At 35.8% G+C, this 14,201-nt stretch overlaps 1 protein-coding gene across 2 annotated transcripts in view; it reads right to left on the bottom strand.

Annotated features, from left to right (window-relative positions):
- Positions 1 to 6,821, bottom strand: part of LOC132116949 (protein Shroom2-like) — a 56,862-nt gene extending 50,041 nt beyond the window's left edge. Inside the window, exon 1 of one of the 2 annotated variants that reach the window (XM_059525862.1) lies at positions 6,041 to 6,821. In XM_059525862.1, the coding sequence (XP_059381845.1) occupies positions 6,041 to 6,187 (147 nt within the window). In that variant the 5' untranslated portion in view covers positions 6,188 to 6,821. The remainder of the gene's footprint in view (positions 1 to 6,040) is intronic. The other variant, XM_059525868.1, reaches the window with a different exon arrangement.
- Between the last annotated feature and the right edge of the window lie 7,380 nt (positions 6,822 to 14,201).

Genomic DNA, 14,201 nt, shown 5'->3' with positions numbered 1-14,201 from the left:
TTCACACAGAAAAGTTATTTTAGAAGGTAATAATATTTAAAAATATTACTGTATTTTTTATTAAATAAATACAGCCTTTTATTAAATAAATACAGTGACTTTTTTCAAAAAACGTCGTCGATACAATTGCGTCATGATATTTCTGACCCCCTGTACTGTTACTATACATATTGTTTGCATTTGAATGTATATTAGAGCACACACACACACACACACACATATATATATATATATATATATATATATATATATATATATATATATATATGCATTAGCTTAAAATCCATTATTAACTTTAAGGTTCATACTCTGAACCTACTGAACCCATTATCTACAGGTAAAAATACAAATAAAATTGAAAGGGTATCACAAATGTCTTCCATATTTTAAAAAAGCATGAAACAATCAATGCACTTACAATTTTAATCTTGCATACTATTTAGGACAGATAGCATGCGAATTGGGATACAGCCAGGCAGATCCATCCACCAACAGTTACTGCTGTTGACACTGCCACACACACACACATACACACACACACACACACACACACACACACACACTCCCATCTCTCTCAAGAGCTGATCTGAGTGTGAAGTGCTGAAAGAAACCCATTGGTGACATTTACACCACCCATAAGCCTCGAGACTTCACTCTATCTCTCCCTCTCACCCTTTTCGTCCGTCACTGTCCCTCTGTATTACCCCTCTGTCTCGCTCCCCAGATAAGAGCAGCTCTCAAGGCCTAGTGCTCCTCTTCATCCTTCCTTCTTATCTCCGGTTTCGTCCGGGCGTCTTTACCGCGCTCCAGAGCCGTATTGTTGCCGTGGTAATGGTGACAAGCTCTTAAAGGGGGAGTGAATGGCCGTGGCTGTTGTTTGTGTCCTGCTCACTATTCAGCACAACACACTTCACAGCTCACTATGACACACAACACACTACTCACCATTGAAAACAAGACACTGCTCTACAGCACGCAAGAGAAAGCGCGCTATTCAGCGCAACACACATTACTGCACAAAAGAACTGCATCAGACCAAAACCACAGCAGTTTGTTAGCTCACGCTCACGGGACAAACTACAGGAAGATGAAGTACGTCTCCTGCTGAGACAAGTACAGAATGCTTCATTCTGGCTGAAACTTAAATATACGACTGCATTCCAAATCAAATACTAATTCTATGTATAATAAGTATGTTCTTTGCAGGTGATGTTAAAGTACAATACTGTTAAAAAGTTGTGGGTTAATAAATAATACTTTTATTCAGCAAGGATGCATTAAATGAATGCATCTCTTTTGAACTCTCTATTCATCAAAGAAAAATCCTATCATGATTTTTGCAAAAATATGAAGCAGCAACACTATAATAATAAGAAATGTTTCTTGCGAATCACATTGACATATTAGAATAATTTCTGAAGAATCATGTGACACTGTAGACTGGAGTAATGATGCTGAAAATACAGCTTTGATCACAGAAATAATTAATATTTTATTTTATATAAAAAAAAAAAAATCCTTATCAAATAAATAATTACGCATTAGTGAGTAGAAGAGACTTAAAAAATTCTTAGCAGTCCAAATCTTTTGATTGGTATTGGTACTGAAAAAATATTGTGTATTTACAATATAGTTTGTACTTTTTGCATTTGCATCAAGATACGATTCATTATTACTTCTCTTTATATCAGTCTTATTTAAATCAACATTTCGATAATCTCAAAGTAGATAAATCTCAGCCACTATTTCAGTCTCTGGCTAAATATTCACACAAATGCATACTTCAAAATACAACAGAAACAGTATGCAGTACCTTTGACGTACTGTCTTCAATGTATTTTGACTTGGGACTACTTAACCCTAATCTTTCATGCTATTTAGGACAAATACAATGTAAACTTTGGTGCAGCCAAAGGGTTTATGCAATCTGGATGTAATCTTGGAATTCAAGATAGTCTAAATTTGCTGTGGTATACGGTTCCAAATTACACTTGTAAGGTTGGATTGTGGGTGTACGGTGCACAGATCCTCATGCTTTGGAAACATCTGTTTCCAAGCATAAAAAATTATTGTAATCAATTCATGTTTATGCAGTTGAACATAACAGGTACTGTATACACAAACGCAGGAGAGCACAAACTATGGGATCCCTGTCATGGCAGCAGCAAATCCACAAACTATCTGGATATTTGTGTTGTTTTTCTGAGAGGCTAGAGAGACTGGAGTCGGGCAGTAGAGGACATTACTCAAGATCAGAAATCCAGAGCACCAAATAAGGCAGAACGGGGATCTCCTCTGCTTTTGCCTGTTTCCATCCAAGAATCACTCCCTCTTTAAGAAAAAACACTTCCAAACAAACAGAGCCATGCATTTTAATCACATTAACCTTTCATATCAAGCTGTAAACCGAAAATTTGGAACAAGGTTCACTTAACCAATTAAACACAGGTACACACTCTTAAAAAGTGGTTTACGTTATTTTTTAGTAGTACTTTGATCTCCACAAAGATTTTTATTCTGAATTTTCTAGTTCATGTAGCCTATGTATATGCTCCAAAAACCTAGAAACCAAAACAATGATCTTAAAAAAACTTTAATATCAGTCTCCAAAGAATTAGGTAGCAATTTAAGAAGACTACATTGTATAAAAGGATTTTTTTTTAAACATTCATTATTGAGTCCACACTTAATCTCATCACTGTAGAAATGGGATAAATTTTGTTATTAAAATCCCTGGAAATTTCTCACAGTTTAAAAAAACACCCCCAAACAACTTCAGTCATGCATGTTAATCAAATGAACTTTTTATATCAAGATTTTTATATACAATTTTGGACAATGTTCACTTAACCAATAAAATACAGGTATAAATGGTTGTATACTGATTTGGGGGAACTTTTAAGCACCACAGATTCTCTAATTCTCTAGTTTCATGTATGTATCGATGCTTCAGAAAATCTGGAAACCAAAACACTGATCTGAAGAATTTAGAATATCAATTCCCAAAGAACGAGGTAGCAACTTAAGAAGACTACAGAGCCTAAGTGTTGGGTTTTTGCCAAAAACAATAGTTCTTGAGTCCATGAAAACAACACTAAAGCTCATGACTGTAGAAATTGGATAAATTACACATTTAAAACCCCAGGAAAGTTGAGCCTGGGGAAATTAATATTCCTACATGAGATCATCCAGGAATAGTCACAAAACCAGTTTAGAAATTTTTGTTCAGTTTCAGGAGTGAAACTTCACCTGCTGAAGGTCATGTCAAGTCTAATTATGTTCTTTTTTTTTCCTTCCTAGAAAACCAATGTAGTTCCCCCTCAATGATCAGTGGCCGTCTACCACAGACATCCGGTTGCATGCTGACTCTGGTATTATTCAAGGGTTCATAATCTCTTGTACAGCTAAAACGCACACATACACACTCACAAACACAAGTTTGAAGAGTGATAAAACTCTTATCAATCTCAAGGGAAATGCGTTTAACCTCTGTGATGCCAACAATTAGTTTACATTATTCTTCTAAGATATAGCCCTACCTCCTCTGGGTCAACTATGACAGAATTTTTATACATTTATGTCAGAAATTAAGTAAAAGAGAATAAAATAGGAATTCTCCTGTGAGGCCTAGTCACTCTCTGGGATGTTTTCATTTCATTCCCATGTGTCTCCCTGACTGCAGTGCACTGATTAGCCGACATGACTGATCAGTGCTGATCCACTACAGTACAAAAGAGCTCATTCTGATCACAAGATCAGGGATTAACCACCAGTCTACAGACAGGACCGACACTTCAGACCTGAATAGATGAATCCGTTCTGATAAAAATGACAGAAGTTTTGTCACCAAGCACCATTAAAAAACACCAGATTTTTATTAGAATCCCCTTTTCATTAGAAACTTGCAAACTGTATTACAAGCTTCAATGCAATTGCTTACTTTTGATAAGTTAAATAATGTGACTAGATGGATACTTCCTTGCTGTGAAGGAAATTGGTTACGTTTCCAAGAAAAAAGTACATGGGTCTGGAATCTCCAATTAATTCTCCATAAAAATGACCTAATGATCCACTAGCAAGAAAATCATCACCATAACTACTGCTAATACTATGGTTAATGAATTGAAGTATACAAGTAGTCACCCCACTTTTGATACAAACTTGAATGATACTTTAAATCTTGATCATTGTTGACAATGTAACAGGTAATAACTGTCTCATAAACTCATATTTCAATAGGGACCCAAGCTATCTAGTGATGAGAATATCATAAGACATCTAGGTCACATTACCAAAATTTTGTCAAAATAGCCCATTGTCTATTGTCAACAGTGATTGATGTAAGGACAGCCCACATAAAGATTCAAGATTCCAGATTTAAGAAATCACTTTCAAACTAAGCAGATCTCTATTTGTCAACATGGCATATGCACATGACCAATCTGAACCTGTGGAGAAATCTTTTGCCCTCACATAATTTGTGATTGTGGGGATTCCTATAATGACTGGATTTCGCCAGTGAAAAATTGCTGCATAGAAGTAAATGTGACCACAAGTTTACCTAGAACCTAGCAACCACCCAGAAAAGCCAAGCAACACCTTAAAAAACAACCTGAGAAATGTAACAACATTGATGCATTGATCACCACCAACTTCTACATTGGCAAAAAAAAAAGATGATTTACACTAAAAATCTAAAAGCATAAATTAAATTTACGTTGATACAGAAAAATAATTATTCCAAATATACCAAGAAAGAATAAATTCCCCTTCAAGAATCGATTCAGTTTAACTCAAATATACCCAAATGGACACCAAAGCTGAGCTTTACAGAACTACAATGGAATCTAGAATTCTGATGCCTATTATTTTTAATGTTCGGGCTCCAGCCGTGTGGGAGAATTCAACAGGAGCATGTGAAACTGTTTTATGAATGTAGCAGGTCAAAATCTGTTACTCACGCTGGTCTTGATGTCACACCAAGAATCTGACCCTGTACTCAGCAATTACTGTCTAGATGCTTGAAGGACGCTCCCTCTCATTAAGAAGTGTGTGTGACATTCGGACCCCGGGGTCTACACTGCACCTAAAGTGACCTTCATATGTGAAATCCATAATATGAGATATATTTCAATGAATGCATTATTTGAATATATAATATGACTTTTACACGTTAATAAACCATATTTAACCCAAACCATATTTGACACTTGAAATATCAGAATGTCATTGCATTTGAAATGCAGTATAAAACTAGGCAGCATCTGCGAACAGGATATATTTTCTCAGAACTAACTAAAGTCACTTTTCAGAACCATTTTTACAATAAGTTTTTATATAAATGACACAAAAATGGAACATTAATTGGAACATAACCGTGGATCAACATCAATCAATCAGAATGAAAGGGCCAGAGTTCAGTGCGGTCTAGGTTAAGTGGCTTGTACACATCAACCTATCATTTCCCTCTGGTTTCGAAGTAGTTAATGATTCGGGTTAAGTTTAGGACTATGGTTGTTTGATAAAACTGATGTTGATCCAAAGACCAGCAACCAATAAGATCACAAGTGTGTGTCCACACCAAAATAATCTTAATCACCGATGTAGTCATCACATTAACCACATCTATATACACATCCCACTAACATAAAGTGCTAAAATACTGTTTGTCTTCATTTTAAACAGTGTAATGGTGTTTAAATGTTCTTTATTTGAAATGTTTTGCTTGAAGAGTGTGCTTGTGTGATATGTTGCCACTTAATTTGACGTTTTGTTATCTAATGCAATGACATTTCAAACATTTTAAGTGTGACTTAAGTGTTCAAATACATGTAACACGCTCTCTGGCATCTTAAGTTCACTATTTCAATTTCACTTCCAGCCACAAAGCATGGATCTTTCATTATATTTCTCTCAGGCGTATAGGATAACATGCTGACTGACACATTCTGACCCTCTGAGGGCTGAAGCTGTTATATTCAGGTGACAGACACACAGACATTTATCATCTGGAAGACAGGTGAGGAAGGAGATACTTTACCTTCGATATGATTAACGGCTCGTCGTGTTCAAGCCCACCTTTGAGCGTGAAACCCCAGGGCGCTCCACCCTGCAACTGAGCCTCGACGAACACCAACTTTCCCTTTTGGATCACGGCACTGTTGCTGCCTGGAAAACTATTATCCATCGCTGGAATGTTGGGGGAAAGAATGGACGAGGTCGTCCCTTGAGGTTAGTTACTCAGTCAGCCAATAAACTCAGTCCAAGGATGTTTCTTCTCAGCCAAAACTTTAATGATATGATAGGTCATGTCCTCGATTTACTTCATTCGGGATCGCAGCGTAATTTAACGATCCCGATTCTTGTTTCTAGCACCTACATTACATCCCTACCTGCCAGTCAGATTGAAGGGACGACACCACAACTTTTCAAACCTTTCAAAAATTTACATTTGCAAATAAGCAGTCAAATTTGATATCGTGTACCACTTTTCCGGGCAGTGGTCTCACTTTTAAACTCCGTGTGTCAGCCCTTGCTCGCTTCCTGCTTCATTTTTACATCACAATAGCATTTGATTCATTTCACTGCGTCCGCAGAAAGACCGAGCGGCGGGCGCGCGCGCAGATTCCTGTCTGGAAGGGAAAAGTTCCAGCGCGAGCTTCCAAAATCATCGAATCGGTGCGAACCCGCGTTTCAACTTTTACAATAAAAAGTGTTCAAGTTTTCTTTTCTCGCTGATGCGCTGAAACATTACACAGCCATGGATGAGAGAGTCTGCTGTCGACCCCCCCTACCAACCCACCTACCTCCACAGTTCATCGGAATGATGACGCGCATGCGCGAACCGTGCAAGCCGCTCTACCACAGTAAAATAATACGACAGCTCCCAAAATCACGTACTATGGTGCCTGTGACCGAAACTGACATGATGTAGTCAAATCACCACCTTGTCCTTCCACATCATGCATACAACATAAACTCTTATAACAAGTCTGGTCAAGTCATCCAATCCATATTTCGAAGAAGCTTAGGCTATTTTGCAAGCATTCTGCTTTCCTTTCTCTCATGGGGCTTAAGTGTAGCAAATAATACCGTAACACTCATTATAAGTTTGATTGAATTCTTAACCGCAGCTTAACTGCTTAAGGGAGTGGATAGTAGTTTTTTGCTTATTTAGGTTAAACATTTCTCCTATCCCAGAACTGACCTTAAATGTTCTGTAAGCGATTTGTACCCTATTGAATAAGCTACCAATCATAAATCTTCTCTGTTATCTGACAAATAAATGTCTGTGCTACTTTGAGAGTCGGAAACTTTCTATACTGCAAACTACTTGAGTCACACACACACACACACACACACACACACACACACACACCCTTTTCACCCAATCCTCTACCTGTCAATCATTTTGCGCGTTCAGGTTTGCAGACATGAGGCTTTAAAGAGCGTGTGGTTGCACGGATTGGAGTTGTTTAATTGTGGCGTCATTTTGTAGGCGTCCCGTGGGAATTTTTCAATACCTTTTTAGAATAGCAGTTTCCCACTAATGCTTAAAACAAGTCCTGTGTTTAACATTAGTCAAAAGACTGTGTTTTGTTCTATAACCACTCTGCACAATACCTCAAATATGACTGTGATTTGTTATACATATTTGTGAATCATACATTAAATTGTTATTCTAAAAACTCATTACATTTTGTCTCAGAAATTTTTATTTTTATTTTTTTTAGGTTTTGGGTACTGTTCATCGGTTCTGGCAGACTTTAGCAAAAATGTCTGAAATCATTTGCTGCACATTTAAAATGTATATAAATAAAACTTTGCACAATGGAAAGGGTTTAAACCTATGACGGTGAGGTTTTGTGTTCATGCTCTTCAGTTGTTTAAAGTTGACTGATGATCCAGTGAATCAGTTTGCTTCAAATATAAAACAGATGTCTAACGTTTGCCCACATTTTGGGGTGTTAGTGCAAAAGCATCTGGAATTGTAAGAATGTAGTTTAAAAGTTGAAGTTTTATTTAATTCATCATTATTAAAAGGGATTTAGATTTTCAAATTGATATACTGAGAATTTTGTTCAAAATGATGTTGACACTGTAAAGTAGAAACAGCTGGAGAACCACGGTAAATATGTCATTTATATTAATTCTGGCCAACCCTGACCTGTTAATCATCACCTTAACCTGTTTCCACTTGTGTCTACCAGCAGATGCTGCATGACCTGACCTCTGCTGTAAATGAAATAACACTCCCGCAGGGCAAGATTTACCCATACTTTATTTTGGCCTCCTTACAGTATTACAGATATTTGATTACTCCAGGTATTCATCATAGAAAAAAGCATGTTCAGTTTTGTTTTTGGGGCGCTGCAGGGTCTGACTCCCTTTATGGGCCGCACAATCCTCAATTTTAAAAATATTTTACTTTCTGTAAATGCAAGACCAGATCAAGAACAGGTAGTTAATTAGTGAAACTCATTGTGAAAAAAAACAACATTTTTTTCTTCCTAAAAGACTAATTTTGAAGTGAGAAAGAACCTGTTTCTGTTGCTTTCTTGGTAAAACATTTTCCTGTAACTCTTTTATGGTCACTGAAAGCTCCAGAGGTACCTTTCATCATCACAATGGCACACCTGTGGCGTAGTGTAACAGGTGTGGCCACTGCACTCAGCAGCCTCAAGACACATCTGAACATGTTTACCAATGACATCATACCTATATGAGGTCATTTCCTGATCTAACTTGCCGAAACAAACAATTAACAGGAAAAAAAAACATCTTACAAGAACTCCTTGGTACATGATGTTCTTCAGCAGTGGCACAACTTTCACATACATGGATGAAATGCTAATTTGAGATGTTTTTAGTGGTCTACTCATAAAATTAATACCGTTCTGTAATACATTTAAGTAGTTGGCCTTATTAAGGATCCTAAAGAATCATCATCAGCTTTTTTTTTCTTTGTTATTTCAGATGATTTGTTAAATTAAATAGTAATTAGTATTAGTTGTAAACACTCCAGTCCATTAATTAACATTTTGTGAACTGAAATTGCTGTAACCAACTAATTCATCATCAAGTCCTTTTTAACGCCAAACTGTTGGTTCCTGCTGAAATACAAGTTCTCTGTGCATAATATTGCTTTACCCAGTGAAAAAGTAGTTTCATTTGAAGCAGAAGAGCAATATGCACAGATCAAGCACTGTTTACTAGAGAAAAACTGTCAAAAAAAAAAAGCTTTAAACAAACATGTCAGTGAATTTTGATGTCAAAGGACACATCATTTTCACTGGACGAAGTGCAGAAGTAACAGTTTAGAGTTTAAATGCTTTGTTGATGGATTTGTTTCTTACAGACATGCAGGTTTTCACTGCTCAAGACGTTAACTGATGGACTGGAGTGGTGTGGATTATTGTGATGTTTTTATCAGCTGTTTGGACTCTCATTCTGATGGCACCCATTCACTGCAGACGATCTATTGGAGAGCAAGTTATGAAATGCTACACTTCTCAAAATCTGAGGAAGAAACTAATTCATTTACATCTTGGATGCCCTGAGGGTGAGTTCAACAAAAGTTCCATTTGGGTGAACTATTCCTTTAAAAAGAATATTTACAAGTATTCATACAAGAGCCCAAAAGTGTTCTCTACTCGAATAAAATGTTCTCTAAAAGCTGACACACAAACATCAGACTGTTCATTAAGACCTTGGTCTCATCTGGAGGACAGTGAGGTTTGAATTGCTACAAACAACCGACAGAGGGCGCTAAACACACATTTAGAACGCCAATTCACTCCAGTTTTGAAGCATCCTGTAATATGTATCTATGAATTATAATTTCAAAACCTTATTTTCAAACTACAAACACAGGGTTTCATTTTTTGAATCTGGACTGACCTATTAATGTCTGGGTGGTCTCTTTACACTGTCTAATTTTAATAGAAACAAGTTTTCTAAACGTTTGAAGTGCATAATTAAATTCAGCTTTGGTGTTTAATTTGATTAAAATGTTTATGAGTGTAGATAATAATCAGTGGCCTACAGAAGACAGTTTGTTTTCCAGTGTTTATGTAACACATGCTGAGAGGTGCTGAGAGTTTGCTGATAACATAGCATCAGTGTTCAAAGCTTCTGACAATGTCACATTTCAGTGCCACAAAAAACAGTATAACAAACAAATACACACACTTAACCATAATAAATATATCTTATGTTTACATTTATTTAACAAAAAATACAGTACAAAACAGTAATATTGTGAAATATTATTACAATTTAAAATAACTGTTTTCTATTTGAATATATTTTAAAATGTTTTATATTTCTGTGATGAAAAGCTGAATTTTCAGGGTCATGACTCCAGTCTTCAGTGTCACATGATCCTTCAGAAATCATTCAGATATGTTGATTTGCTGCACAAGAAACATTTATTATTATTGTTATTATTAGTGTTGAAAAAACAATTTTTTTTTGATGCAACCATAATGAACTACCATTCAAAAGTTCAGGGTAAGATAAAAAAGAAAAAATAATTAAGTGATCATAAGATTTCTATTTCAAAGCTGTTTTTTTTTCTACTTTCTATTCATTAAAGAAAAAATCATCCTGGAATTTTTTTTAGCATGGTTTCCAACAAATATTAAGCAACACAAATGCTTTCAATATTGATAATAATAAATATTATTAATAACTATATATACAAATAATTATATAAATGTGATTTTATTTTCAATACTATTTCACAATATTAAATTTTTTTTACTGCATTTTTAATCAAGTAAATGCAATTATTACAAACAGACTGGTAGTATAAAATCTGTGAAAAACAATCAGCACATGTGGATTTGTGGCCTTTACCCCATTTCCGCTCTGCATGTAAACAACGTAACTGGTTTATTCAATGTGTGCATGCATTGTGTGAATGACTGTTTATGTTTTGACATCAAAACAAGAGAAAACAAGATCAATCCACATCTAATAGTTTTCTGTTTTCGGGTTTATTAAATAAACTGAGTTTTTAGTTGTTGTAAACACACTCAATAATAAACCCCTATCAGTTGACCACAGGACCTAGTTCTCGCCGTTCATGTGATCACAGTGTGCTCAGACAGTTCAATGAGTCGCTCAACAAAATCCAAATGAACCTGTGTAAAGAGAAATGATGAAATCACTGCACTTCCTTTTTGCGCTGAAATTGCACCAGATTCTAGTGCATCAATATTTAAAGAAGCTATCAAAACGTAATTTTGCATTGAAGTTCTGCACTGCAAAGTCTGAAAAGGTGAAAGATAAATACAGAGGTTTTGCGGAGTATTAATCAGGTTGAAGCAGGTGTGACATACAGGCCTTCGGCCCTGTGGGTTTGCTCTGTTATCCAAGGAGTCTATTTCTGCTTTCTGGCCTTTCATACACACAATCCTTTTATAGCGCAGTCTGTTGAAGGGCAACAGCAGTCATGTGGCTATAGCAGTATGAGAGAGATATATGTTTTATTAATAGTCTCAAGTGCAGCGAATTTCCATTAAAGCATTAATGCTGGAGTGTTTGAGGGTCTATATGGAGGCACATCAATTTTAGAGAGCATGTGTTCATAATTGAGGAAGAGCATGAGGGTGATGGATGTCTTGAAATATAAATGTGAGAGCTAGAATGGAGAAGAAGAGGTTAATTTTGAATTATGAAATACACTGGTTTAGATCAATATGAGGTGCACTAAATAATGTTAGAAGATTCTTTTTGGAGTAAACTATTCCTTTAAGCAATTTTAGCATTGCATTGACACCTAGTACACTTACTGCAGGCCAGGGACAGTTTCCCTGGAGCTCAAGGACACAGTGGTGATTAGGTAACTGAGCAACATTTCAGTTCATGAATCATCCTTTAGCAGGGTTAGAAATAAGGACCTTTGGGATGCAAGGAGAACATTTTAACCCCCGATATACCTCCAGGCTAATAATAATAATAATAAATTACATTTCAAAATATATTAAAATAGAAAACAATTATTTGAATTTGTAATACTTTTTAAAAATTTACTGATTTTACTGTATTTTTGATCAAATACATGCAGCCTTGATGAGCTTGGTCAGACTTCTATAAGAGAGATGGATAAAGAGGTCAGAGGTCAAACACTGCATTACAAACCCTGCAACCTTTGCATAGATCTAAAATGTAATACTTTGTCATAGGATACATAAACTCCACCTCTGCTGTATGTCAGAGTCCCTCTCTGGTGTCAGTTGGTTGTAAATTTTCTCGGTCATAGAAACTCACAGAATTAAGTGAAGCCTGCAGCGTGTAAATGAGTAAATGAGAAATCTTTCTGCTTGACACACACTCTTTAATGCCTTTAAAATAAACACAAGCTGGAGCATCTGAACTGCCTTCAGAACAACAGAATAATGCAAACTAATTCAAACTCCTACCATGAATACAGATTCTCACCATGGCTTTACCATAAAATCTAAACAGAAAAAGGGTTTCTTAGGATGCTTCCATAATGGTAAGACCTTAAATTGCCTTCACTATGGCAATCAAACAGTGCCATGGTTTCAGTTTTTGTAAAGGTCAATGTAGACTACAAATGTTTTCATTTTTTTTTTATTTTTTACGAAATACTGTATTCATATTGTACTGCCTGAAAAAATGAAGACATGCTGTGGAAATAACAATTTGCATCATAGCTCTTGCTGTTTTGTGCATTTACGTTCAGGCATTTGGTAGATGTTTTATTTCAAGTGTCTCACACTGCAAAGCAGACCAGAGCAATGAAAACAAACGTGGCTGCTACCTAAGGTCACTTCAGGCGGTTTTAAACATTTTCTTTTGCAGGAACAAACTGGGCCACTGAAAGCTAAACCTGTTTTAGACTAAAGTCAGAAGTCTGTTCTCTCTGAGGAGGGCTGGGATATTCAGAGATGCCCCATTTCTATCTCTGTCTGGAGCCTTCATCAAGACTCTGTTTAGATGAATGTGTTTTTACTGTTGCATGACAGTTTAGATGTTTATGACTTAACATTTTTAAATATATTCATTAAATGGTAATAGGATTTTATAATTGTACTGTATTTTGGATCAAATAAATGCAGCCTTGATGAGCAGAGGAGACTTAAACATTAAGAAACAAAACTGAACAGTTTAGACATTTATGAGTTCCAGACTGCATTGAACTAGCTTTGACTGGCACATAATTGTCTAAACCAACTTGGTTTTCATTTTTAGCCTCGTTATCTCTCTCTTTTGTTTGAGTTTGCTAGTCTTCAGACCTTTTTTTCTTATGTTGTGGTAAAATTGATCATTTACAGTCCTGTGGAGCCCCAGTGAATTCAAAGAACTGCTCCAGATCTGTTTAAATGTCACACAATACACAGAAGATTTTCTGAAGGAAAACAGAATACAAAATATGCAATGATGTCATAAAGAAGAATAAGAATCCTTCCTTTTAATTCATAAATGTTTCATGATCCTGGTCTGTTTGTGGAGTAAAACAGCACACAACGCTGTCGGTGAAGAGGATGTGATTCACTTCCCTTTGATTTTCATTAAGACAGCAGAATTGGGTTTCTGATTATGGTACTTTATCATATTTTCCACACATCAAGGACACCAAAAATCATTCACTTCCAGCCAAATTGTATTTTCAGTCTTTTTGCCGATAAAGCCAGATTTTTGTTAGTATTGACAGTTGTGTGCAAACTTTGCAGACTTGCTCAGTCAAAGAGAGCTTCTGTAGGCATGTCTTTTGGGAAAATACATACATCTTATCGAGAGAGAGAACAAAAAAAGATTAGTGTGCCAATTTCCAAAAATTATCTTTACTTGTCTGTAGAGGCCAATGCAAAGGAGAATGACTCATTGTTAAGATAATAATTTATTTGATTGAATTAAGTTATTTGCTGAGTGACAATTACTGACTGACAGTTAAACATATGTTTAAAGGTCAAAAACAGTATTACACAGAAATTTCACAGAAAAACAAAAACAAACATGTTTGGACAAACGTGTAAGCAACATAGGTCTTTAATTTCAAGGCAATCATTGTGAAACAATATAAAAAGGTATCCATATATATATATATATATGGATAATCTATATATTTAATAATTCATTGCTATCTAAACTCAAAAGCATAAAACCTCTGTAAATACCTAATTAGAGTCTGCTTCATGCAGTTGACAGTGATGACAAACAAAGCTACA

This window comes from Carassius carassius, chromosome 36, assembly GCF_963082965.1.
Source record: "Carassius carassius chromosome 36, fCarCar2.1, whole genome shotgun sequence".
In the NCBI taxonomy this organism is placed as follows: Eukaryota; Metazoa; Chordata; class Actinopteri; order Cypriniformes; family Cyprinidae; genus Carassius; species Carassius carassius.
This window is presented reverse-complemented; position numbering and strand designations above follow the sequence as displayed.